Source organism: Alternaria postmessia (assembly GCF_024291825.1).
Source record: "Alternaria postmessia strain BMP 2775 chromosome Unknown scaffold_109, whole genome shotgun sequence".
NCBI classification, from domain to species: domain Eukaryota; kingdom Fungi; phylum Ascomycota; class Dothideomycetes; order Pleosporales; family Pleosporaceae; genus Alternaria; species Alternaria postmessia.
This window is the reverse complement of record NW_026260182.1, coordinates 24623-48715: the sequence shown is the minus strand read 5'-3', so window position 1 is coordinate 48715 and position 24093 is coordinate 24623. Positions and strand designations below refer to the sequence as shown.

General features: G+C 50.3%; 9 protein-coding genes across 9 annotated transcripts; 5 read left to right on the top strand and 4 right to left on the bottom strand.

The window, feature by feature from the left end:
- Nucleotides 1-138: 138 nt before the first annotated feature.
- On the bottom strand, nucleotides 139-2083 carry J4E82_010039 (uncharacterized protein; the record flags this gene model as incomplete). Its single annotated transcript, XM_051736255.1, has 9 exons — nucleotides 139-564; nucleotides 634-806; nucleotides 857-917; nucleotides 970-1051; nucleotides 1114-1368; nucleotides 1452-1666; nucleotides 1718-1814; nucleotides 1868-1984; nucleotides 2037-2083. 9 exons carry the CDS (start codon nucleotides 2081-2083, stop codon nucleotides 139-141), a joined length of 1473 nt encoding a protein of 490 aa, XP_051583990.1.
- Nucleotides 2084-3877: 1794 nt separating this feature from the next.
- On the top strand, nucleotides 3878-4435 carry J4E82_010038 (uncharacterized protein; the record flags this gene model as incomplete). Its single annotated transcript, XM_051736254.1, has 3 exons — nucleotides 3878-3962; nucleotides 4050-4191; nucleotides 4255-4435. 3 exons carry the CDS (start codon nucleotides 3878-3880, stop codon nucleotides 4433-4435), a joined length of 408 nt encoding a protein of 135 aa, XP_051583989.1.
- Nucleotides 4436-4689: 254 nt separating this feature from the next.
- Nucleotides 4690-5230, bottom strand: J4E82_010037 (uncharacterized protein; the record flags this gene model as incomplete). Its single annotated transcript, XM_051736253.1, has 2 exons — nucleotides 4690-5060; nucleotides 5113-5230. The coding sequence occupies 2 exons, from the start codon at nucleotides 5228-5230 to the stop codon at nucleotides 4690-4692; spliced, it is 489 nt and encodes a 162-aa protein (XP_051583988.1).
- Nucleotides 5231-6285: 1055 nt separating this feature from the next.
- On the bottom strand, nucleotides 6286-7299 carry J4E82_010036 (uncharacterized protein; the record flags this gene model as incomplete). Its single annotated transcript, XM_051736252.1, has 2 exons — nucleotides 6286-6421; nucleotides 6470-7299. 2 exons carry the CDS (start codon nucleotides 7297-7299, stop codon nucleotides 6286-6288), a joined length of 966 nt encoding a protein of 321 aa, XP_051583987.1.
- A 420-nt stretch (nucleotides 7300-7719) lies between these two features.
- J4E82_010035 (uncharacterized protein) lies at nucleotides 7720-9142 on the top strand (the record flags this gene model as incomplete). Its single annotated transcript, XM_051736251.1, has 2 exons — nucleotides 7720-8061; nucleotides 8117-9142. The coding sequence occupies 2 exons, from the start codon at nucleotides 7720-7722 to the stop codon at nucleotides 9140-9142; spliced, it is 1368 nt and encodes a 455-aa protein (XP_051583986.1).
- Nucleotides 9143-15199: 6057 nt separating this feature from the next.
- J4E82_010034 (uncharacterized protein) lies at nucleotides 15200-16048 on the top strand (the record flags this gene model as incomplete). Its single annotated transcript, XM_051736250.1, has 2 exons — nucleotides 15200-15248; nucleotides 15303-16048. 2 exons carry the CDS (start codon nucleotides 15200-15202, stop codon nucleotides 16046-16048), a joined length of 795 nt encoding a protein of 264 aa, XP_051583985.1.
- A 622-nt stretch (nucleotides 16049-16670) lies between these two features.
- Nucleotides 16671-18628, top strand: J4E82_010033 (uncharacterized protein; the record flags this gene model as incomplete). The annotated part of the gene is made up of 3 exons (XM_051736249.1): nucleotides 16671-16903; nucleotides 17023-17421; nucleotides 17470-18628. 3 exons carry the CDS (start codon nucleotides 16671-16673, stop codon nucleotides 18626-18628), a joined length of 1791 nt encoding a protein of 596 aa, XP_051583984.1.
- Nucleotides 18629-20119: 1491 nt separating this feature from the next.
- J4E82_010032 (uncharacterized protein) lies at nucleotides 20120-20598 on the top strand (the record flags this gene model as incomplete). The annotated part of the gene is made up of 2 exons (XM_051736248.1): nucleotides 20120-20305; nucleotides 20365-20598. 2 exons carry the CDS (start codon nucleotides 20120-20122, stop codon nucleotides 20596-20598), a joined length of 420 nt encoding a protein of 139 aa, XP_051583983.1.
- Nucleotides 20599-22414: 1816 nt separating this feature from the next.
- J4E82_010031 (uncharacterized protein) lies at nucleotides 22415-23023 on the bottom strand (the record flags this gene model as incomplete). The annotated part of the gene is made up of 2 exons (XM_051736247.1): nucleotides 22415-22912; nucleotides 22958-23023. 2 exons carry the CDS (start codon nucleotides 23021-23023, stop codon nucleotides 22415-22417), a joined length of 564 nt encoding a protein of 187 aa, XP_051583982.1.
- Between the last annotated feature and the right edge of the window lie 1070 nt (nucleotides 23024-24093).

Genomic DNA, 24093 nt, shown 5'->3' with positions numbered 1-24093 from the left:
CAGATCTGGATCGCGGTAGTCTGTAGTACGGTAGAGACACGCTACACGAGACTGCATTGGCAAAAAGAGAGTGTTGTATTGCATTCGCTGAAGGTTTGCTGGGATACGATTGACGTGACGTCACGCCAAGACACCTATCTACGGTGGACTATTAGCGGAGGGTACGTAGAACCAAAACCTCTGGTAAGGCCTCGGATTCTCGATATCGCTCTGATCCGCTGCATACACTCTCATATAGTTCCTCGTCGGCACCTTGCTGACTCCATACATCTCCATGGCAAACTTTTGTATACTGTCTGGAAAGACCCAGAAGTAACTCAATTCCTTGTAATCATCGAGGCTCGTCACGCGCTCGCCAATCAGGCAATTGTATTCTTCGCCGTTTTTCTTCTTTCCAAAGGATACTACCTCAGTGCCGATCAAATCGCCGAAGTCGAAGGCCGGGAAAGTGAAGAGGGGCTGATTACCGGAGCCCTTTGTGGTTAGGATCACATCGGTCCAGTAATCGTCGGTGTTAGGGATGGGCTGAGATTGAGCATGGAAGAGCTTGGTCTGAATCGAATTCTGTAGAAGGAGAAGCAGTTAGCTTAGGATGCCAAAAAGGGATGAAGCAGTATGAGGGGATGAACCTACGAGAACTTCAAGTCGAAAGTCGCCCGGTTTCATGTGGTCAGGATCTTCCTTAGCTGCCTCAGGATGTTCGGAGATAAGGATCACCCTATCGCGGATGTTTTCGAAGATGTTGATGGCTTGCTTTATCAATTGAGTCTTTCGTTCGGGGCCGTCCTTGAACTTGCTCTCCGGCACTATGGAAGTCTTCTTAGCCAAGGTAGCCAATGTCTGCAAGTGAACCTACCAGCCTTGATCATGGTTTCGATAGCCTTGTATAGCGTGAAGTCGTTGAAAAGCGCCCAGGACTTGTCGAGATCGTTAGCATGAATAGTGTCGAATCGGTAGGTTGCGGCTCACCCTCAAACTAGCCATCTGGTAATCGAACGGAGCGAAATAACTCTCAAAGTTGGAGAGATTTCTGTACTTTCCCAGCACCGCACTGCGCCAAGCCATGTTAGCCTCGAATCACTCATCCGATCTCTGGAACATGGGATCACCTACAACAACACATAAGAATGCTTTCCCGAATCCGCATCCTTGTAGAATTGGTCTGCCTTTTCCTTCACAGCCAGAAGGTCAGAGCTCTCTTCAGCTTTGACAGCGTAGCCTCCTCCACTGGCACCACTCTTGCTGGTTCCCATGGACTCGATGATGGTGATCTTGACCGAAGCGTTTCGTTTGATGGAGCTGACGGCTCTTTCGACCTCTTGCGTAATCTTTCCAGAAACGCCGTACATAGTCATGGCGACTTCAGCGCTATTAGTCAATGAGTTAGCGAGATACTGATGATGCTGAAAGAACTGGAGAGCGGTAGTATTCACGTAACAGTGGAAACTTACGATTGCTTGAGCTCGCTGGTCTCAGACGAGTTTTTCGCTGTGATGGAGACACGGGCGTAGAAATGACCACCTTTTATAAAGTCGGCGATAAAACGGTCGCCGTATGTCGCGTGCGGGGTGGTCGTCTGAATCTTGTTGAAGGAGTGCTTGTCGAGCACGCTTACTTGGTGCTGAACCAAGACTTTGACCTCGTATGTCAAAGTGCTGGTCTCAAACTATATGCCACTTAGCCTATGATCGTTGGAGCAAGAAGTGTTTTAACACACCTCACTACGATTGAGAATGTCGACATTGACATTGGCCTCCTGACCCCATCCGGAGACAGCGGCGCCAGCACTGATTCTCATGCTCTTTGCTATCTTCCTGAGACAATCGCGTAAGCAAGTGGCGCTCCCTGGGTAAGGTGACATACTTACTCGTATTCTTCAATGAACTCAGAATAATACTCTTTCTTGAATGGAGGGTTGCTGTCATCGTGACGTTCGATAGTAACCGCATCTTTGACACAAAGCGATTGCAGGTAGGTATTGTAACTTGAAGAATGCTTAGTTCACCGCCCTCATTGAACCAGAAGGCAGGTCTTACCCTTGGCCGCGCTGCATGCCTGCTTTGTAAGGAACTACTTCGCCCATGGTGGAAAGACGTTGTTGAAATTGAAAGGTGTCGTTTTGTGAGAGTAACAGATATTTGATTATTGCACGAGAATTTCGTGCTAGAATACCTTCACTATAAATGTATAATCTGGAGTTCTCTATCTCGAGCCCGATGCAACCTTGAGATCCGTGCAACCGGGCGCCGAGAAGTCAGACATATGACTAGCGAAACCTCGCGTGCTGGAACAAGGTCCTCCGCAGCTGCATGCAGCATATGTGGTGTGTTCAAGGAGTTCGTTTGCGCTGCGATGATCCTACTTAGGCGCCAAGAGGTTTGATAGAACTCGATGGACGCGTTGCCAGTCCTTCGAATCAATCTTCACTTCACCGCTATACACAGAGATCAAGTGTGCTAATCGGGCTAGACTGTCTTGTCTGCAGGCGGAGTTGCTCGCGGACGGCTCGGATCGTTATCCACCTAGGCAGCGGTGACTTTCCGTTCCCTCCATCACAGGGAACCTTACGACGCGTGTGACGAGATTTGTTTTTGCGGAGTGGATCGCATGCGAAGGGCAACATACCGTCCTCCCGTCTTTCCGTCTGCACCTCCGGGCCTGTGAATTTTAGCGTAGTCGGATCGGGCCGTTCTGGTGGCGTTCGCATTTTCTAATTCGAGGTAGCGGCGTGCGATGACTTGCATGACAGTCTCCACCATCCATTTCAATTCGCCACAAATCCTGGCCCCTGCTCAATACTTCTGCGTGCTTCGAGTGTGTGTCGCTTCAGTGTGCACAGAAGGCGCAAGCACGATTCATTCGGGCGCTTGGCAGGGGATCTCGTTCTTACGTACCTAGGTATGCGAAAACGTGCAGGTCTATCAAAACGCCGTAGGATGATTCGCAATCGTGTTCTCGCAGCATTGGCTCTAACTATTGCTAGCTCACACTCAGCTTAGACAAATCAGAATATCAGTTGTTCTCAAAGTCGCGTTACGATTTCAGTAGATCAACGTGTTCGAGCTCGTTGATGTGTCCCTTGTAATAAATTTGTTCAGTAATGTATATGGGTCTAGTATTATGTAAGTAATACACTGGCTGCTATGGACGACCTCAATACTGGCGTGATTGACCGACTGTACTCCAATTTTGGGTAAGAGGGTGCTAAGCGATGGACCTCCGTTGCAGTGGGGTTAGCGATGTAGTGATGATGTGCGTCAAGATGGCTGGTTAGCTTTCGATACGAAGGAACCTTGACAATCGGGGAGTCCGTTTGGATGGTTTTGCGCAGCGTACACCGCTTCATTCCCCTGCATAATGGTTTCGCGAGAAGCCCTCCTACACATCGCTTCCGCCGAGATCGGATACTATGACGAAGAGATGCGTACGCATTACACTGACTTGCATTCGTAACTGCCACTTTGCGCAACTGGTGGCGACCGTTGCTTGCTTGTTCGGACCGGAAACTGCAGAGACCGGTGTCCAGCCTCAGGCAAATGAGTATCGATGGTGGAGCCTTGCTCAGGCCGTCAGCAGCATTTTCCAGACATGGTTATTGACCAGCGAGAATTACGTTGCGTTGCATAGAGTCAGAGGGCGTTTGCTTTTTCAGACTGCAGTCTAAGAGAGAATGAGGGTGTCGTGGTTTATTCCCCAAGACGAAGCTCCATAGTCGCGCAGCTACATGCTGTACATGTCGGAAGAGCTACAGACACGCAAGCTCGTTGTAGTATTTCCACTGAGTATATATTGGGCTTCCAGGTAATCACTTCCAGCATCCAAGCACACACTATCTACCACTTCAATCCAACATCTCACCACTCTCCAACATCTCATCATGGCATACGCACAATGGGTCGTCATCCACATCATCAACAGTTTCCGAAGTGGAAACATCAGCGTCAAGAATGCGGAAGCCATGTGTAAGTCTCTCCCATCTCCGTTTCCGGACCACTTTATCATCATTATATGGTACTTCCGATAGATCAATTGCTGACGCACATTTCAAGGGGGTAAATTCCACAAGAACGGCAACAAAGACGCAGAAATAGGCGCTGGTGAAATCAACAAAGTGAGCGTTGGCGCAGGCTCGAGCGAGAAGGTATCATCTTGTGGACGCTCTGACTCCGCTTCTGGCACCGAGGGTAAATTGTAAGTGTTGATCCCAACTTCGCGCAGCTTCTCACCTATTTCGACTAACACTATGGTTCTCAGTGACATCTACGACGGAGACAACAGAGTCTGCACCATTTACTGGTCCTGCCCTTGGGGTTCCAAGTCGAACAGCTTCCAGGTGCAGAACCGCAACAAGGACTACGGTATTACTCCTGGTGATTGGAACCAGGACTCTGGTGCCCTTGGAGAGGTGGACATCGACATCTCGAGGAAGGGTTAGATGGTGCGGAAGTGAAAGCCGTAGTCTTCGGCTGGACGCGGATCGAAGCACGCTCAGCTCGCAGTATGAAGTCAAGATAGAATGCCATAAATGTCGCTCTTTTCAATATCTTAAACCCATTTTCTTCTTCTTATGCACACACCTGATCTCCTTGGATGTGACTGTTAGATGCTTTCGGATGTTGGTATTCATGAGTAAAATTGACACAGCTATGTATCACCCCTTCGCAAACGTCCATCTCCATCAATATTTGCCTAAAAGAAAGCACAATAAACCTGGCTATCATTGTTCGACCCTCCAGCAAAGACACTGCAAGTCTTATGCACCGAAAAGTCCACCGAGCAAGTCCCCACATCCGTATCACCCTCCACCAACGTCGCATACGCCTGTCCATTATTCGCCTCGCTAAGGTCACTCATAGCCTTGCAATCATCAGGCCCCCGGCTCACAAGGCGCATGATGCGATCACCACAGACGGTAAACTCTAGGTCGCAGAAGCTATCGCCTGGAGTGAGGTTCGGAGCGGGTTTGGCATCGCATCCACCGCCGTTGCAGTCGTCGTGGACGTACATGCTGATGGAGTTGAGGTCGTTGCCGCCGGTGCAGGCTTCGGGTCCGCATTGCTCTGGGGTTTTGTTAATAGGTATTTGCAGAGAGTAGGAAGGAGTTCAGCATACGCTGGAAGTAGTGGTGCTCGAAGAGGCGGAAGTTGCCTGGGTCACGCTTCTCCACGGGGCTGGCGAGAGCGATAGGAGTGAAGGCCAAGATGGCGGAGATGATTGTGATTGTGAGCATGGTCGGTAGTTGTAGAGGAGGGATAGATGTATAATTGAATGGAGACTGTTTTGCTGTGCTGATGGCTGATGTACAATGAGAAGAAGCCCTCCTTTTGTACTTGGAACGAGTTCCCGCTACGGTTGTTTAGAGCAGAAGAAGACTTTTTGACAACATACAGGGTGGGTCTATGAATCCTGAATGAAGCCTCACGACTGATCGCCGATTGTGTCTTCGATCGTAGATGGTCGTAGAGATGTACGCCTTATCTTGGCAAGAGTTGAGAGCGGCCAGCTCCGTCTCAGGTGATTGGTGAACGCACCCTTCGCACTATCCTATGATGTCCAACTTTAGCATCTTTATAGGATGCCAAAGAAATTGGCAGGCATATGTTTAAGATGACCTTGGATGACACAGAGCCTGTTCGTTGAGTGAGTTTACCAAGGTTGTCGAATGAGTGCGAGTCTTTCGTGCGCACTAACGATCATGTCTTCTGACGGTAGCGCGATTAGAGTTGAGAACTCCCCACAGAAAGACACACTTAACCCTTACTGAGAAGGAGAGTCTGGAGAGTGACTTGCACATAGCTGGCCGCCTTGAGACCATGATAATGCCGTCTATGCCTACAGACTTGGCACATGGTGTCAATATAGGACAAGCCGTGCCGAATATGCGTGAAAATGCTTGGCTGTGGTCATTAGCAGAGGCTTTGGTACGCCAAGGAAGAGCGAAGGAACATGCTATTCCCCCAGGGCGGTACGCGCTCTTAGGCCTCCCGTCCCGTCCCGTACCGCGTACGCCAAGATGTGGAGGAATAGCTTGTAAAATGACGATATACATGCCGTGATTGCCGGATAAATTCCATACCGTCAGGCCTTCAAAACAGACCGAATAGCGTGTGCACTATCGATTCCAGAGCAGATGAACTTTAAAGCTAAGTAAAGCCCGTGTTTTAAAACGCGACGATTGCTTGCTGAGAAGACAAGGCTGACTGTGAGTGACATGCACGTATCCAGTAGGAAAATGGAAAGCCGTCATATGTATCCATCATGCCACTGTGTGAGGTGTAGATACGGCTACTCCGCTAACACATACTTCACACCCTCAGCCAAGTTATCCATGAACTGTTTCTGCGGCTCAGCAAGCTTCGGAGAAGGCCAAGCGAAGAAGAAATGTGGATAGCCATCGTAGAAATCAAATTTAACGGGCACACTACAGTTTAGTCAGCATCAACTCTTACAACAAAGACACGAAACCTACCGAGCATCTTCTAGCATCTTTTTCATGAGCACACCGTCGTCTCTCAGTGTGTCATGTCCCGCAACAGCCATGTAAACCTTCTTCAAGTCCTTGATTCCAGGATGAAGAAGGGGCGATCCGTATGTATCCGTTGGTGGAGCACCAAAAGCCTTCCAGAAGTCTCTCATCGCTCCCGCAGTGTTAACAGTGTGCTGATCATGCTCCTCCATCGCCGTGTACCCAGATTGAAGTTTCTCTGGAACACCATCCGGGTGCACAGTCACGGGTATGAGTGCGACAACACCAACCAGTCCATCTATGCTTGCATCCCGGGCTCTCAGCGCAACGGCGAAAGCAAGTTGACCGCCAGCTGAAAGCCCGGCAGTGAGAAACTTCCCTTCGGTGGTGTTTAGCCGCTTCGAGTTGTCCAACGCCCATCGTAAAGCGTTGAAGCATTCGTCCATTAAGTCTTGGTGCTTGTTATCTGGTGCGAGGCCATATTCGACAGACACAACCACTATGCCTCCGGCTTTTGAAATTGCCCTGCTGAATGGATCATCTCCGTTCACGTCGCCCATAGCCCATCCGCCGCCGTGGTAGTACATGCACACCGGCTTTCCACCGGTATAGCCGTCAGGCGTGTAAATGCGCACCTTGGTCCCGTGACTGGTTGTCGTATCTTCGGTCTTTACGGAAAGGTCGGGTTCGGGAAACGTGTATCTCGACGCCATGAGGCTGCCATATCGCATGAACTGCTCTGTCATGTTTGAGATGGGTGGATTCAAGAGTATGCGCTCGCCAAGCTCCTCTTCGAACTCAAGCCATGGTTTCGCGAACCCCTCGTTAGCCATGTTGTCCTAGATCGGTCGTGTAAGTTGTGGAGTAATTCTTCCATTTCGGAAGCCATTTTGTACCAAGGGCTTGCTGTCGTATAAAAGCTGGGCCCTTGCGTGGTTTGGCGTCATGTGGGAGTGTGTCTGGAGTAGCTCTCATCTCGACTCACTTCGACGCGGGAAGACGTCAGGGGTCAAAGCTTCCCCACTCGCTGGTACGCTGCCGCCTTCCCCACGCTTAAAGACATCCGGTACTCCCCACCAAAAACAACATCGCCTCGGCTGCAAACACGCATCGCAACGCGTCGGCATTAACTGCTGCAGCGAGTCATGTCTGCTGTATTCGCACGTAGACTTTTAATCTTGGAGTTTGATCATCCTTACTTACCTCGATAGCACTACTCACGACGCAGGAACGCACACACACACACACACACCATGGTACTGAACATCGACATCAACAGCAGCCCGGCCTTCGCGCGCATACCGCCCTGGGTGAAGGCCAAGCTGCGTCCCATCGCAATCGAGAAGATCCAGCAAGTGTACGATTGGGTCGAGACGGAATGCATACCTGCTGAGCGCATCTACAAAGCGCAGCTCAAAGAAAGCAAGACGCGATGGGAAACCCCAGCTATCATCCACGACCTGCGCAAAAAGGCAAAAGCCCAAGGCTTGTGGAACCTTTTTCTGCCAAACCACTTCATCGAGAGCCCAGGCTTGACCAACCTAGAGTACTCGTGCTGCGCTGAGATAATGGGGCGCGTATACTGGGCAGCACAGGTGCGCTTCCTGATACCCGATACTCCTGTAATGCCTCACTAATAGTAAACCGCAGACGATGAATTGTCATGCCCCCGAAACCGGCAACATCGAACTCCTCGCCAAGTACTGCACACCAGAGCAGAAGAAGCGCTGGCTCCACCCCCTCATGAACGGCGACATGTCCTCGGCATACAGCATGACAGAACCCGACGTCGCCTCCTCCGATGCAACTCAGGTCGGCATAAAAATGGAAATCACCGACAAGGAAGTCATTATAAATGGACGTAAACTATACGGCAATTGCCAGTACAACCCGGAGATGCAACTGTTCATCCTGATGGGCTGTTCCGACCCCAACAATGCGAACGCGTGGAATAGACATACGACGCTGGTGGTGCCCGCGAACAGCCCGGGGCTGAAGCAAGTTAGGAATCTGACGATCATGGGATACGACTGGGCGCCTGAAGGACACGGCGAGTACATCTACGACAACGTTCGCGTGCCGCTCGAGAACATCATTCTCGGTCCTGGACGCGCCTTTGAGATTGCCCAAGGACGTTTGGGTCCCGGTCGCATACACCATTGTATGCGCCTAATCGGCCAGGCAGAACGCGCGTTTGAGCTCGCGCTCGTAAGATGCATGGAGCCGCGTAAGAAACCAAGGGGCAAATTCATCGGCGAGTTCGACAGCAATATTGAGCGTATTGCGGATATGCGCATGACGATTGATGCTATGCGGTTGGTGGTGCTTAATGCTGCGGATACTATGGATCTGCAGGGTAACAAGGCGGGCAAATACGCTATTGCGCAGAGCAAGATTATAGTGCCGAATGCGCTGCTCAAGGTTATCGATGAGGCCATGCAGATATATGGTGGTCAGGGCTTGACGCAACATACGCCGTTGCCGGAGCTGTGGACGTATGCACGTTTTGTGAGAGTGGCTGATGGGCCGGATTCGGCGCATAGACATCAAGTGGGAAGAGATCAGATGAAGACAGCGCAAGGGTTTAGGAAGAGAGCGGAAGGGTACACGGAGAGGTATAGGGAGCTTTGCAAGAAGTGGGGTCTTGAACCCGAAGAGTTCTGGGGTATCTTGTAGTAATAAATTCTCGTTTCTTGTGATCTTAATTCGTAGGCGCATACTCTCGCGCAGTTCGACCTTTCCCTGGGTCGCACTCATGTTCTCCTTCTCGTCGTCTGTTTACTGGTACCATCTCCTCCTTCTCACTCTGCTCTCGGCATGTGCCGGTACGAAAGCGATTTTACCCACATCTTCATCTGTCTTCGTATCTGCGATCATAACTTTCAGGTGCCCTAATCGCCTGGTCATCCCCGTTCCGTCTGCTGCACTATTTCCTTGTATCTCGCGGTCGTGGAAATATCTCGAGTCTCTTATTTGGCTGCTGACATAACCCAAGATTCGGGGTGCATGACAGCGCTCATGCATGATCAAAGAGAAGACGGCCGCGAAGAACATGATCGCCACGGATACAAAATAGAGTATAATCCATGGGATATCCAGAGCGTAAGTGGCCGGTAACGGAAATACAATGGCTGACGTGGTATTGAGATGAAGCGAAGTATCGTTGAAAGTGGACGGCGTGAGATCTCCACCCATGATAGTCGCATGTTGTATGTTGGTTTTCCATAGCGTGTTCCACAGCAGTGAGAATCTCTGCTCAAAAACCTTGATATCAACTTCGTCCAAATTTGCGTACCCGACTGACGAGGGATTGTTGACTGCGGTAAGCGGGTCTTTAAGATACCACTCCACTATACCAGATGTGCCAGATCCACGCTTGTTATCATCGAGTAGATCCATAAATATGTGCATGAGATCAGGGGCCATCCGCGGATCCAAGTCTAGAGTCGAATTTGGCCAGCGATACGTTCGGGGCTCGAAAATGGTAAGGTTTTTTGGATTAGTGGTTGTGAGCGTCTCCCGTACTGCGTCGACACCACAATCGGTTTTTCCCAAAGCCCCTTTTGATATGCAGGATACTTGAGCGTCGACGTATATCATCTGAGGTGAGCATTGTGTGACGGACAGATAAGCGGGCGGGTCGCGTCTCGTCACGAACACAATGTCGTGACTTTGGGTAGTATCATTCCATACTTGTTTTTCGGAAAACTCCAGAAAGAAGTTATTCATACCTTGCGTTCCAGTGGGTTCTAACAGCGAAGATAAGTTTTTTTGAAACTTGTTCATGATCCATTCATGCGACTCATCCATGCCATTGATATTCAACCAAGGAGAGCACTAAGGTCTGTTAGATTGAGGGCAATTAGAAAGGGAGAAAAGCGTCTCTTACTGAAAATGTTAGATAGCTTGCGGTTGTATTGAACTTTGTGTTGCCAGTAAAATTCCGCCCCAGGCCAGCAACATGTTCGCCGACAAGACTGGAGTAGTTGTGCACTGAATCCTGCCAGGGCACATTTACCCAGCGATGCGGTTCATTCGCATCGAATCCGGAAAGAGCGTGTAGGCTAGGCATCCGTACGTTGCCCCATGGATCAGTAGCTGCTTGTATACCAGCTGAACTTTCTCCTCCGAGCGTGATAATAATGTCTTGGTACGTTGCGTTCGTCTTATCGACGTACTGAGTAGCGGATGCGATGTCGTAAAGAGCCGAGGAATATAAAGCGCGAATTCTGGGCATGATACGTGTTGCAGTATTGAACATCGAGTTCAGTTGTACCTGTTGGCTGATATTGTGGTTGTAATAGGCAATATTTCCCGGTCTGGATCCCTCTCGGTCTCTCAGGTAAATCCCTCGGAATGAGGATTGAGACCCAAGAGGGTTGAAAGCCCACAGTACTAGTAGAGCTATACTTGAGATTCTCAGAATGGACCATTTAAAAACAGTAATGACAGAACCAGCAAGCTAGTGTATGAGCATTAGCATCAGTCAGATTCGAAAATTGTACGCTTCACACTAACCGTTAAAGAGCCCATCAGCTGCTCCAAAGCCTGTATATCATCAATTAGCCAGGCCACGCATTATGTATGATTCGTCTCGTACCAGTAGGTCGATGCCACGTTCAACGCGCCAGTCGGCAAGTGCACGAATCGCATTTCCCAATACACCAGAGAAGAAAATCGGCCATAAGGTTGGTGCGATACGTGTAGCCGAGAGTACTTTAATTGACCAATCACTTTCCTGTTGATCTTTCAGGTGTACAACAAATGCGCCAAGTACTATTCACACGTTAGCGATACTTCGTACGTATCGGATACAAGACCTACTAAGAAAGCATATCGAAACGACTATTCCAAGAAATTCCCAAGTCAACGCCCACGGCGTATTTCCTTTCCAGTATATGGGTTCTTTGGTCTTTTCTGAGAAAGGGACACTATGGGCGCCTACTTGTGCCAAATGCTTATTGGTAGTCTCGTCGGGTGGCAGACAACGTGACTGTCCGTCATCCGAATATACGAAGCTGTCATTGGGATGGAATTGGTGTTGAGACACGCTGGCTCGAGTCCGTTCGTCAGTGTTCTGTTCCTGCCCATCTCTTCCCAGTAGTCGGTTCGCCGCGCTTTCTTGTCCTGGCTGGATCACTGGATCGAAATCGGAGCGAAGTTGTGGCACCTCGTGAAACACGAATGAGCGCCGCTCCGGACCGTCCACTCGATGACTCATTTTCCCGTGGATTATGGTAAGGGAATTGTGGTGAGCCACTCGGCGAAAAAAACAGTGTTTGTGAACTTTTAGCAGGTGCGCCTCACGAGGCCACCGACTACGAAATAAGGCTGAGCATGCAACCTTGTGCTTTTGGCCCCCATCGTTGCCTGCGCCCTTGGCGCTGTATGAAACACACGATTTTAGTCAGAAAGAGTTCCTGCCGGAAGGTGATTGGCCGTCTGACAAGCATGCCGCCGTTATAGCGGAGCTGAGGGCGAGAGACTACAGCGATCATCTTGCTCTCAATCGGCATGTGCTGTAGGGTTGAGAGTACACCGCATCTATAATTGGTGCGTTAGTGGCCAGATGTGGAAAAGTGAGAGGAGATTAAATCAAAGGGTCCAAGTTGCAGTGGAGCGCCAAGCCGCTAACCGGGATGATAGGAACACAACAAAGCAGAGTAAGCGCTCTTGCCGGTTGATGCTGTACTTCCATATGCGATATGATTGCAATAGCTTTGGGGGCGAGAAAGTTCAATGAGTGAACTCAAGACTTCAATTGAGAGTTGTTGGTCGTGACATTCATCTATACAAAAAACAGACCAAAAAGAAGGGTATCATTTCCAATCCGTAGTCCCCGATCCCGTGACCATGTATCCATCATCATATATTATTCAATACTCATTACTCATACTGTGATAGGTGGTGATGACCTAAAACTCATGTTATCGTCATCGTCATCAAAGAAAGAAGCTACTTCCTGCGTCGACATAGCAAAGTCTTCGAAACACTGGCTCGTCCTCGGCGCCGCAGCAGATAGTTTCAAAGGCGGTGTCGGTGTCGGTGCGCATTGCTTCTTGGCTGGAGGAGAAGCAGATTGTCCGGATGGCGTTGTTGTAGCTTTTCTCTTCGCATAAGGGCCAGTCATGGACTTTGGTAGCTGAGACGCCCTCAGTTTCGCGAGTTGTTCCTGGAGGTTCCCATAAGCAAAGGGACCTGGGTTCAGGCACTTCCCAGCTATCTTCTTAGGGGGTCTCGAAGTAGTCAATGGCCTGCTTGAGTTCGCAGAAGCCCGTGGCGTGGATTCTTTCTGCGTAACAGCGGCATCAGTTCTTACAGGACCGGCGGTCAACGGCTTTACCGGCTTAGAGGTGGGGTTGACCGAGGGCTTTGCTAGCTCAGAGGGAAGCGGCAAAGACATTGGTCTTTGTGCGGGCCGAGGAGTTCCTGAATTCGCCTGCAGTGGTGCAGAAACTTTGCTAGGGGCAACGTGCGTGACGGGAGCAACTTTACATTTCTCCTCCTCTTTCCGCGGCTCTTCGTCAAGATCATCCAGAGAGAAGTCGAAGTCTTGGGTTGATATAGGAGGCATGTCATCAACTACCGAAGGCAAAGTAATCGTTGAAGGCTTCGGTGGCTCTTTGACTGCGGGCGTTGCTTCTGAAGCAAGCTCCCGCGAAACCTGGGTACTACTTTCAAAGAAATCATCCCAGCAGTCGGTCGGTGGCAATGGTACTGACGAAGTCTTTTTTAAAACGGACGTGGGTTCGACCGCAGTAAACGAGCTGGACTTCGATGCTGGAGCTCCAGGGAGCTTGAAGCCTGGATTTTGGTTTGTGGTAGGCTTTGCTTTGACAGCAGGTGGAGTCGGTTTTCTCGCCAAGCTAGGAGGTGGCATACGCCCAGGTATAGAAGGGAGCTTGAATCCTGATCTTGATGTATCCCGTGGCACGCCGGACGGTGTATAGTCGATGGCCACACGTATGGGAAACTGTGTGCGTTGAAAAGGATGCTGATCCAGATTCTTGTACTTTGCGATAAATGGAACCCGCGTCAGGAAGGTCTTAGTTCCCTGTAGCTGTCCATCTAACACCAAGCATTCTAATCGATCGTTCTCACAGCGTAAGACTCGCAAGTGCTGGCTCTTGGACAACTGGCTGCTTGTATTAAGATCCCGAAGCACTGTTACAGTGCAGCCGACCTTGACGCGCAGACGATGTGGTGGTAGCCCTACTGGATTCAGCTTGTGCAGCAGCCCTAGTGAAGGATCCCAGTCTGGTGTTTTGAGCGAAAGATCTTGTGACAGCAGTTCAATCAGAGGCTCGGGCAGTTTGTCCAAGGCAGCCTCGATCGCTTTGTTTATGGGTCCGTGAGTACGTGCGAATTCGCGATCATCCTGTGCAGGAATTGGCTGCGGTGGAGGACTTGGTGCGGCGAGCGGAGCGAGGGCGATAGGGTGAACAGGTACAAGAGGTTGTACGACAGCGGGCGGAGCGGGCGCAATAGGAGCAACGGACTCAGAAGGCTGGACAACAGGCTGTAGCTCCTCTACCGGGTCTGACATGACCATATCATGTGCTTCGAGAAGTGTGTCGTCGTCTAAGTCGTCGTCGGCCCACTGCTGTCCGGAGGATGCAGTCGTCTCCGGCAAATCGACCACAGTGTCTTCCTCATCGTCATCATCCCATGGCTCCTTCTCCATTTGTTCCGCAATCTCTTCTAGCTTCTTGGTGAGTTCCAAGTTCTTTTTACGCTTCTCCTCTTCCTTCTTCCTGCTCAGTCCTAGGAATGCTTCCATGCCATTCTTCAACTGCGCCTGCGTATGACTATACCCAGCAAGCTGGGTCGCCAGTCCGACACCAATTTGTTGCCTTGCTCTTGCCTCCTTCGCCTCTTTTTCTTCGCGCTTCTTCTTGGCTGCTTTGCGACTCTCCTCGGCTTTGCGGGCGCGGGCGGCGCGCTGTTCTAATTCGGCCTCGCGCTCGAGCTGCTTCTGCTGCCGCTCGTTGAGACGCGGGCCATTTTTCTTGGCCAGCTTTTTGAGCTCGGTAGATGTTTGTGCGATTCGATGAGGAGTTGGGGCCATGATACAACGCGCATGGCGGTGAGGGGTGCGGGTGGCTGCAGGGGGAGAAACGTACGTGGTGGCGAATATTCCCTGAAGCCTGGAACCGCGCTAAGACACGCAAACACGTGCTCGGATGACGTGCATCAAAACAAAGTATTCCGACGACTAGGCTATTGCTGTCACCTCTAGCGAAAGCCACAACAGCTTTTCATTGTCATTCCCCTGTCAAAACGGGCATATTTTCCGTGTCCAAAAACGACCAATCGAAAATGCAGCGGCCTGCCGTGCCTCACAAGTCCATGCGCGCTGTCAAGTTCACGTAAACACTTTGTTGATAAACGGCACACGTTCGCATCTTCTCCATCGTCCGATCATATCCTAGATGCAACTTGATAGGCGTGCGTGGAGTAGGGCCGACATGACTCGCTTGTTGTTGTTATCACCAGGAAAACCGCAGCCGACATTGAGCTCAACCCCGCCTACAAGCATCTCTGACAGCAGCAGGCTTGCAGGAAATCATCGACAGTGCATGCTGAAGGTGCTCTCTAAGGCTGACAGCGTCTTGACTCGTACCATTAGGCTAACAGCAGGAGTGGTGGCAGCAGTGCGTACCATTGACATTCCGTGGACCTGACAATTGATAGCTCAGTACAGCTTGCAGAGTACACGCTGAGCAAGGAAACATGTCTTTCGTACTAAAGGGTGTAGCATATATCACGGGTGCTGGATCCGGTATGTCTGATCAAGCTGTGTAGCATATCCGACCAATGAGCTGACATCTTCAAGGTATCGGCCAGTACACTGCATATGCTCTTGCAAAGCAAGGCGTGCGCTCATTCGCCTTGCTGGATCGCAATCCCATCACCAAGACCGTCAGCGAACTGAATAAGATCTCACCAGATGTCTCTGTTAAAACGTTCGAAATCGACGTCACCGATGAGAAAGCAATTGATGACAGTATAGAGAAAACGGTAAAGGAATTTGGACGGCTGGATTACGCGGTCAACAATGCTGGCATAGGTGGAATGATCAAAACGACAGATGAAATACCTAAAGACGACTTCGAGAAAGTCATGGCTGTCAATACCATCGCCGTGTGGCAATGCCAGCGTGCGCAGATCCGCCAGATGCTCAAGCAAGAGAAGCTTTCGGACTCCTATCGATCATACCGGGGCTCTATCGTCAACGTCGCATCGATGTACGGCCTGGTTGCACCACCACTCAATGTGCCTGCCACCGCATATGCTACGTCCAAGCATGCTGTCATTGGCCTCACAAAGTCAGATGCACTCGCTTTCGCACACAAGGGTATCAGAATCAACGCGATCTCCCCAGGTTATGTGATGACACCCCTAGTGAAGGAGCACATGAGTCAGGGCGACATGATGGAAACAGAGAGGAAGAAAGTCCCTGTTCACCGCTACTCGGAGATGGAGGAAATCGGCGACTGTATTGCATTCCTACATTCCCAAGCGGCAAGTTACATGATTGGCGCCACATTAGTCGCGGACGGAGGATACACAATCGTCTAGAGCATCGTACTAGCCCAAGACTTGAATTATCAACATCCGTCTCACACGTGTCCTAAAACACGTAGTCCTCTTGTCAAACTTGACCTTCGACGCAATTGTGCTTTGCCTGGTCGGTCGCACCTCGGCAGAGGTTCTCCACCCCAGTTCTCCACCTAATCCCCGCAAAAAAGGAAGACGCAACTTCCATATCCGAGAAAGATCTGGCTACTCCGAACGCCTCTTCGATTGGCTAATGGGTCGTCTAACAGATCACTCATCATTGCGCGACTTGGATGTCCCGGCATTGTTGTCTGTGCAACCCTCGGAAATGCTTTGCCAGATAAAACTCATGAGTAGCCATTGGGATCGTTAGCCCACATCACGAATCGTCACCATCGTTCGATATTCCAATCATGCATTCACTTTATTCGCGTAACCCCAGATTCAGGCATTCATTAGATTGACTCGCTATGTGGAGTCATTGAGCTAGGACCTGACTCTTGAAGCATGGGGATTTGCGGTGCAAACACACCGGAGCAAAGTTTAAGAGGTTAAGAGCCCTCGTAGCGGCAACGGTTTCCACTCACTGCTCAGCTTCAACTTTGCTTTTCTTCATCTTCCCGCTAGTTGTACACTATTCACAATGGCGGACGGCTTCATCGTTCCATCCACGGCTGCGCCAGAGACTGATGCTCAGCATCGGTTACGGGGTCCAATTCACGCGCAACGCCATGTGCGCGTCGTCTGTATCGGTGCAGGTGCTTCGGGACTTTTGATGGCATACAAACTACAAAAGCACTTCTCAAATTATAGTCTCCAAGTATATGAGAAGAACGCCGAGGTTTCGGGGACTTGGTACGAGAATAGATATCCGGGGTAAGTGCAGATCCGAATGGTTGTTGCGGGGGATCATGCATCCTTCGCCCCATGATTTACCGAACCGGCTGCAGCAAAGCGGCGCAGTTAGCAGAACCTTGCTAACATCTCGATTCAAGATGCGCGTGCGACGTTCCTTCGCATAACTACACTTGGTCATTCGAGCCGAAATTAGATTGGTCCGCGGTATACGCCGGCTCGAAAGAGATCTTTGCCTACTTTAACGATTTCGCGCGCAAGTACGGTCTCCGCAAATACATCAAGACACAACACCAGGTTGTTGGCGCAACATGGAACAAGCAGAGAGGAGGATATGATGTGCAGGTCAAAGACCTAGAGAGCAATCAGATCGTCAATGACCATTGCGACATCTTGGTAAACGCGTCGGGTATTCTGAACAACTGGCAATGGCCCGCCATACCGGGTCTGGACAAGTACAAGGGCACACTACTACATACCGCAAATTGGGACGACAACGTTGACCTTAAAGGCCGCCATGTTGGCTTGATTGGAAACGGGTAAGTGCCTTACATATGGTTCCCCAGCTCAGCAACTAACTCCATCAGTTCCTCTGGTATTCAAGTCCTCCCCACCATCCAACCACATGTTAAGAAAGTCACAACCTTCATCCGCGAGCCCACATGGGTCTCACCCGTGCAAGGCCTCGAACAACACGTCTTCTCCGATAGCGAAAGACTCGAGTTCGCCACCAAGCCTGGCGCATTAGTCGAATATCGCAAGCACATTGAGCGCGGCCTAAACGGTCAATTCGGCATCTTTCTCAAGAACACAAACGTCAACTCCGACACAGAAGCCTACTTCCGCAAGCAGATGACCGAAAAACTAAACAACGAGTACCTACAAGAGCGCTTGATCCCGAACTGGCATGTCGGATGCCGACGATTAACACCAGGCGTCGGCTACCTCGAAGCCCTAGGAAAACCCAACGTACAAACCGTCTACGGCGAGATAAACTCCATCACCGAGCGCGGCTGTGTGTGCGACGACGGCAACGAATACCCCGTCGACGTACTCATCTGCGCCACAGGCTTCAACACCTCCTTCAAGCCTCGTTTCCCCGTAATCAACTCCTCTGGCACCAACCTCCAGGACGTGTGGACCAAAGAACCACGCTCCTACTTTGGTCTCGCGGCCGCTGACTTCCCAAATTACCTCATCTTCCTGGGACCCAATTGTCCCATCGGCAATGGCCCTGTTCTAAGCGCTATCGAGGCGCAGGCAGATTACATGTGCAAGCTCATCGATCGCTTCCAAACACACAACATCTCTACTTTTGCACCTAAAGCAGAAGCTATCGATGACTTTGTAGCTTTCAAGGATGAGTACATGAAGCGCACCGTCTGGCATGACGCCTGTCGCTCATGGTACAAGTCTCTCGGCCCAGACGGCCCCGTCACAGCACTCTGGCCTGGTTCTACACTTCACTACATCGAGGCCCTCATGGAGCTCAGGCTGGAGGACTGGGACGTGAAATACACTGGTAACAGGTTCTCGTGGTTGGGCAATGGTTATAGTCAGACGGAGATTGATCCCACGGCTGACTGGGCGTTTTATGTTAGGGAAAAGGATGATGATGAACCGATAAGTAGGTTGAGGAAGTTGCAGCTGATAAACAAGAGTGGGACGTTGGAGCCGAGCGAGGGTGTGAATTTTGCGGGTGGAAGGGCGGAGGGAGTAGCCAGCATGAAGGAGTCGAAGCTATAGGTACAGGCGCGAAGGAAAGACGTTAATGAATGTATGATTGGTACGAAGAGTTACTTTTCAAGGCGATATGGATCATAGCCGGGTGCTGTACTGCTCAAATGTGGAAGAACGATTATGTCTTGAGATTTCGGCACATGGGAGTTTTGTGTTCTAGTTGTTATCGCGTGCATCGTGGACAAAAACCTCCAATATCATGTTGGCCCAGTACGACGTTGAGAAACAAGAACGAATGTCGCTCGAGGAATGCTGACCTAGGAAGTTTGCGGTACGACGGTCGCTGGATTCGTGGTTTAGTGTACGGAGCTCTGGAAAAGCCGCGTTCCGTCGAATACCTAGGTATGGCCTCACTTACGGGAAAACCTCGGCGCCTTCAACACGCAATGAAACGCGACAAACGCGAAGATAGCTACACCGGTCAAACACCTACCTATCAATCTTTACGAACGACGCGTGAACTGGTCAAAAATAGACGAGGCCACCGTAACGATCCATGGTGCGCTGACTTGTGATTCGCGCTAAAGAACTCCGGCTCCCCAACCCGCGGCGCCCGTCGCTTCTCCCGCCCCACCAGCGAAACACTCCGACACAGCTCTCGACCAGCACCCAATGACTGCAGTTGGGAATTGCGACCGAGCTTTGGAGATCCGGAGAATATGGGTTCGCTTCGTTATCTGCGTGTAAGCATTATACGTTGATCGACAGCATTGATGAGCAGCATTGCAGACGCCTTACGCAGGTCAACAGCTGAAGAAACGAGCGGCCGGCAGACTCGTTCCAGAAAGCACCTGACGTCGCAGGTAGACAGTAGTTACGCACACAGTTCTGTTTGGAACTACGCGACTCGAAGAATGTTTCCAAATTGCCCGCAAGAGCTATTTCTAGCTCTGTCATCGATCCCTTCAAACGTGCCAGACCCTGAGTTGTTCAAACTTCACTCCAAACTCCACAACTCAACCCTGTAGACCTTCTCTCGGCTAATGAGGTGATCGTCCCACATCACCATACCCAACCCAGCGCGCCAACGCACAGACATTGCCTATCCCGTTGGTCGGAAACAGAAACGATGCGTTTCGATAGGTACTATTCTCGTTTTTGGGCGAACGGATGATCGTCGGCGTGGTACAAACGCATGCATACGCAGTCGTACCAACGTCTGGAATACTGGGGTAGGTACCGGTATAGTGAGGACGCCATGCCGTGTCAGGGGTGTAAGACGTGCATCTTGACTGTGTCTTGACGTTTTGGACAACTGATTAGGGTCATTGAGAGTTTAGAGTAAAGGCCCTGGGTACGCGAATACGCGAGTAAGACCGGTAAGTTAGAAGATATATATTCTACTGCTTCCATCGCAAAAGCAAGATCATCATCCAACAGCTTCTACTTCTCTCATCTACTCTACAACACTCTCAACAACTACTCTATTCACCATTACTGCCGGCCAGTTCCTTTAATCCTCTACCAGTTTTCTCACCCAACAACAAATATCTCAAAATGCCTACTTCCCAGATCTCCACTCCCCTCAACGGTGTCGATGCCACTATCGTCATCTCCGCTCTCCACAACCACGACCTCATGATCAAGACGCTCTGCCCAGCGCTTGTCAGCTACGCCTTCGAATCTGGCGACAAGGCTACTTCAGCTACTTACACTGTCACCGACAAGAAGCCTATTGGCCAGGTACGACTTTCCAATCCCTACCTCCTTTCTGCTCCAAACAAGATACTAACATATGCCAGACTACCTACAAGTTGACTCTCACCAACGTCCCCGAGGGTGTCGACTCTCTTGTCAACGCTAAGCCCCCAGTCGGTGTCCTCACCATCAGCGGCAAGTGGCGCGTCGCTGATGGCAAGCTCAGCGAAGAGATTGACATCGACGCCAACTTCATGATGAAGAAGGTTGCTAAGAGCAACGTTGAGAAGACTCACCCTGAGCAGCACATGAAGCTCTTGGAGGCTGCTCAGGCTTAAGCGAATATCATGAATGAATGATGGAACTAGAGGGACAGAGATGCATGGGCTGGAGTAATTCCGATTGCATTTGGGTTTGCTTAGCATTTGAGTCGCGATGGCTGGGAAGTGGTTGTACGCATAGCTTGGTGTTTTTTGTTTGCAATGAAGCATTTTATCTTTTGTCTTTACTACGACTATTGACCATGATTGAGGTGGCGAACTGCTCCCCGCCCTCGAACACCATCCTTTCCAACTTGTTGCCTAACGAAGCACTTTTGTGGCGATATTAGAGCCTGTTAAGAATGACAGTACTATATTGCACCCAAGACCTCTGGTTAAATACACCCGGAGCTGCCACAATTCTACCATGTCTAAAAGACAGCACCACTCAACACTTGCATAGTTGCTATAACAGGGAAACTATGTTATTAGAGCTACTGCTCACTTCACATCGTATCTCGTTCCAAACACGACCTGAATTGAGACAGATTTCCCCATCGTCCACCCAATCCTGATCCGATGAACGTCAATCGTCGTTGAATCTGCCGGGCAGTCGCCACATCCAGTCGGAGAAAGGTTCATACGCAGTTTGCCAGTCGAGAATCTCTGCGTAATCACTAGTCGCTCGAAACTCGGCTAAGGATATGAGGTAGGGCGTGCTGCACTTGGTCTCATTGTTGCACATCAGGCGTCTGGAGCGGAAGCAACGCGCAGGCTCGTGCTCATCCATTTTCACACACCGTGGATCACTGTGGCTACGCACATCTCCTCTTCTGATCTGTCGTTCTTGCCCGATTATGAGTGTATCCAGCGACGGACACCTAGACTGTTGTTCCAGATCCGCAAAGAACTCCCTCGCCAAACAGTGAGTCAGGTTGTCAAAATAAGCCAGAACGCTGCAGTCGTAGAGAAAAGCTTGACGGAGATGGAGGGTGCGTAACTTGGATAGCTTGTGTATGGGCAACTACTTCACGTTAAAGATAGAACTTGTACTCGAGCAAGGGGTAGTCTTACCAGGGAACTATGAAAATCATCACGTGACATCAAGGATTTTTCTGTGATTCTATACCCAAATTGCTCTAGGTTGGGACATGCCAGACAAATCTTCTCCAACGTTCCTTGCATAACAACGGTGTCACCGCAACCAACGTTACGGTCCTCGGCGTTGTGTATGGATAAAAGGATGAGTTGCTGTCCAACATTCCGTAGACATGCCATGAGGGACTCGAATGACCGCCGATTCCAGCAATCCCACTCCAAGCACAGACTTTTTAACTCGGTACAAGAATATAGTAACGTATCAAAGTCCTCTAAGTTGATGTCGTTGTTGTGTATATAGAGACCTAGATGTTTTAATTGTAACTTGTGGCTACCAAGCCCATGTGCCAGAGCGCAAGCAAACTTTACGGCGTAAGGAGATCCCCAGAGAGTTAAGTGTGTAAGCTGTGAGAATGATATGATCTTGCTGATCCCTTCATAGAGAGACTCGCTAAGGGCAACTCCGGACAGTGTAAGTTGTCGAAGGTTCTCTAGGCGACCAGAATGATTGCTTCGGCATGAAAACGCCTTGGCAAGGCTATCACCAAGACTATGATCATAAGTTTTTCCCTCCTGCCCAGATTCTGTGCCAATGTGCAATCTTTCCATTTGCTTGTACGAGCTGATTTGTGAGAAGAAAGTCATCAACCTCTCCTCATCAAACTTTACCCAGTCGGCGTACACGTAAGGAAGCCAGAGGTCTGCCGTTTTTACACATTGAAGGGAGTTCAACAGAGTAAAGTCGTCGAGCCTAAGATGAACATGTGTCAGTGTGGCCGCCTGACGACGGAAGAGATCATGCGCGGTCTCCGCATGAAAGGATAGTGTCGAGAGGAACCTGCAACAGTTCAGCAAGATCTATGCTGGATAGTTCGTTGTTTTGTGGCAGAAGCATGTCATGTAATCTCACAGGTCTGGCGCTTATGCCACCCGGGTATTGCAGAAGTGAGGTAACGCACCGAAAAGTGTGCAAACGATTGGGCAGGAAGTAAGCTAAGACTGCTCTTATCTGACCGATCTCCACTGGCCTCAGCTTTTCTGCCTTGTAGAAGTGTCGATGTGCTTGGACCTGGAATTCTGGAGCTTCTGGTGGTGGTAGGCTGTCCATCAGCGTCAAAGACCTGGTCCCATCAAGATGCGCTTGAGCACCTGCATTCATGCAGCGCTCAAAACGCGCCACCTCATCCTCATCAAACACATTGATAGTAACCTTCCTGTATAGTAAAGGCCTAGCTAGCTCATCCCACGCTTTTGAGGCTAGACAAATGGCTTTGAGGTGGGAAGGCAATCGGATCTGCGTAGTTCAGTATAGAACCGCTTTGCTAATGGCTGCACTTACATAATCCAGTATCAGGAGCTGTACATCCGCTGGCAAAGTCACTAGGGTTGACATTGTCGCATGCATTTGTTGGGCTCGTGGAGTGGAGAAGGGAGTTGTTCAGCGCCGCGGAGCGGGGCGGCTCATAACGCTGATCTTGGCATCCAAGTCAGGGTTAGCACATGTTACCCCTAGAGACGGCATTTCGACTTGCATCCGCCTTCGCTCCACCCATACCATGAACGCGGTTTCTGCTCACAGTCATGCAAGTCACCAAGCTCCATTCAAGCATGATTTGGTATCTGTAAGAATCAATTCGCCTACTCGATCATAAATCTTCCAATGAAAATAGAAGCCTCTTTCGACAGCGCCCTGACTTCCTCACGAACATATGGTCGATCATCAAAGTGATCGAATCTGCTTTGCCACAACAGCCATCGCCCACGTGACAAACCCGGCTCACCGTCCCACAAGTCTGTTTTCACCGCCAAACCCCTCTCCCACCCTTTCCCGAACACCGTGTTTCCCCGCCTGTACATATCAAGCCCCCCCACCAAGACCCACTTTGCAGCCGCCATCAAGTCGTAGCTCATGAGCTCTTCAGCATCAATAGCAGAATGCTTGAATGAGGTTGGGCGGAGATGTTTGTCAAACTCTAACTCCCGTGACTGTCGACTCGTCTCAAGCGTCTGCCGAAGACAAAAGAAACCAAAGATGAAATACCCATTGTCAAATCCGGACTTGGCCAGCTTCACAGTGAGGACGTTGTAGTTGACCCACCTATCTCCAGGTGTGGTTGGTGTTGGTGTTGGCGCTTGCTTATCTTCTGGCTTCCAAAGGTATCTTAACCCTGACAAGCCATCGTAGTCTTCACGATGTATCGAGGCGAGGTATGTGTAAACTGGATTCGGTGAGGGAGGTATATCACGGATAGCGAAAAGAAGTTTGATGATAGCGTCGTGCGATTCCGAGAACTCAGCTACTGTTTCTAGCAACAACCGCACGACGTCAAATCCCTCATCTTCAGGCTTCGACGACGACGTGTGGACGGAGTCCAGGATTGCTTCCGCAGCAGATGCAGGCGAGGTGTCGTTTGAGACAAGATCTGCTAGGATTCTGCTGCATTTTTGTCGGACGGAATTTGGCCTACTAGAGCT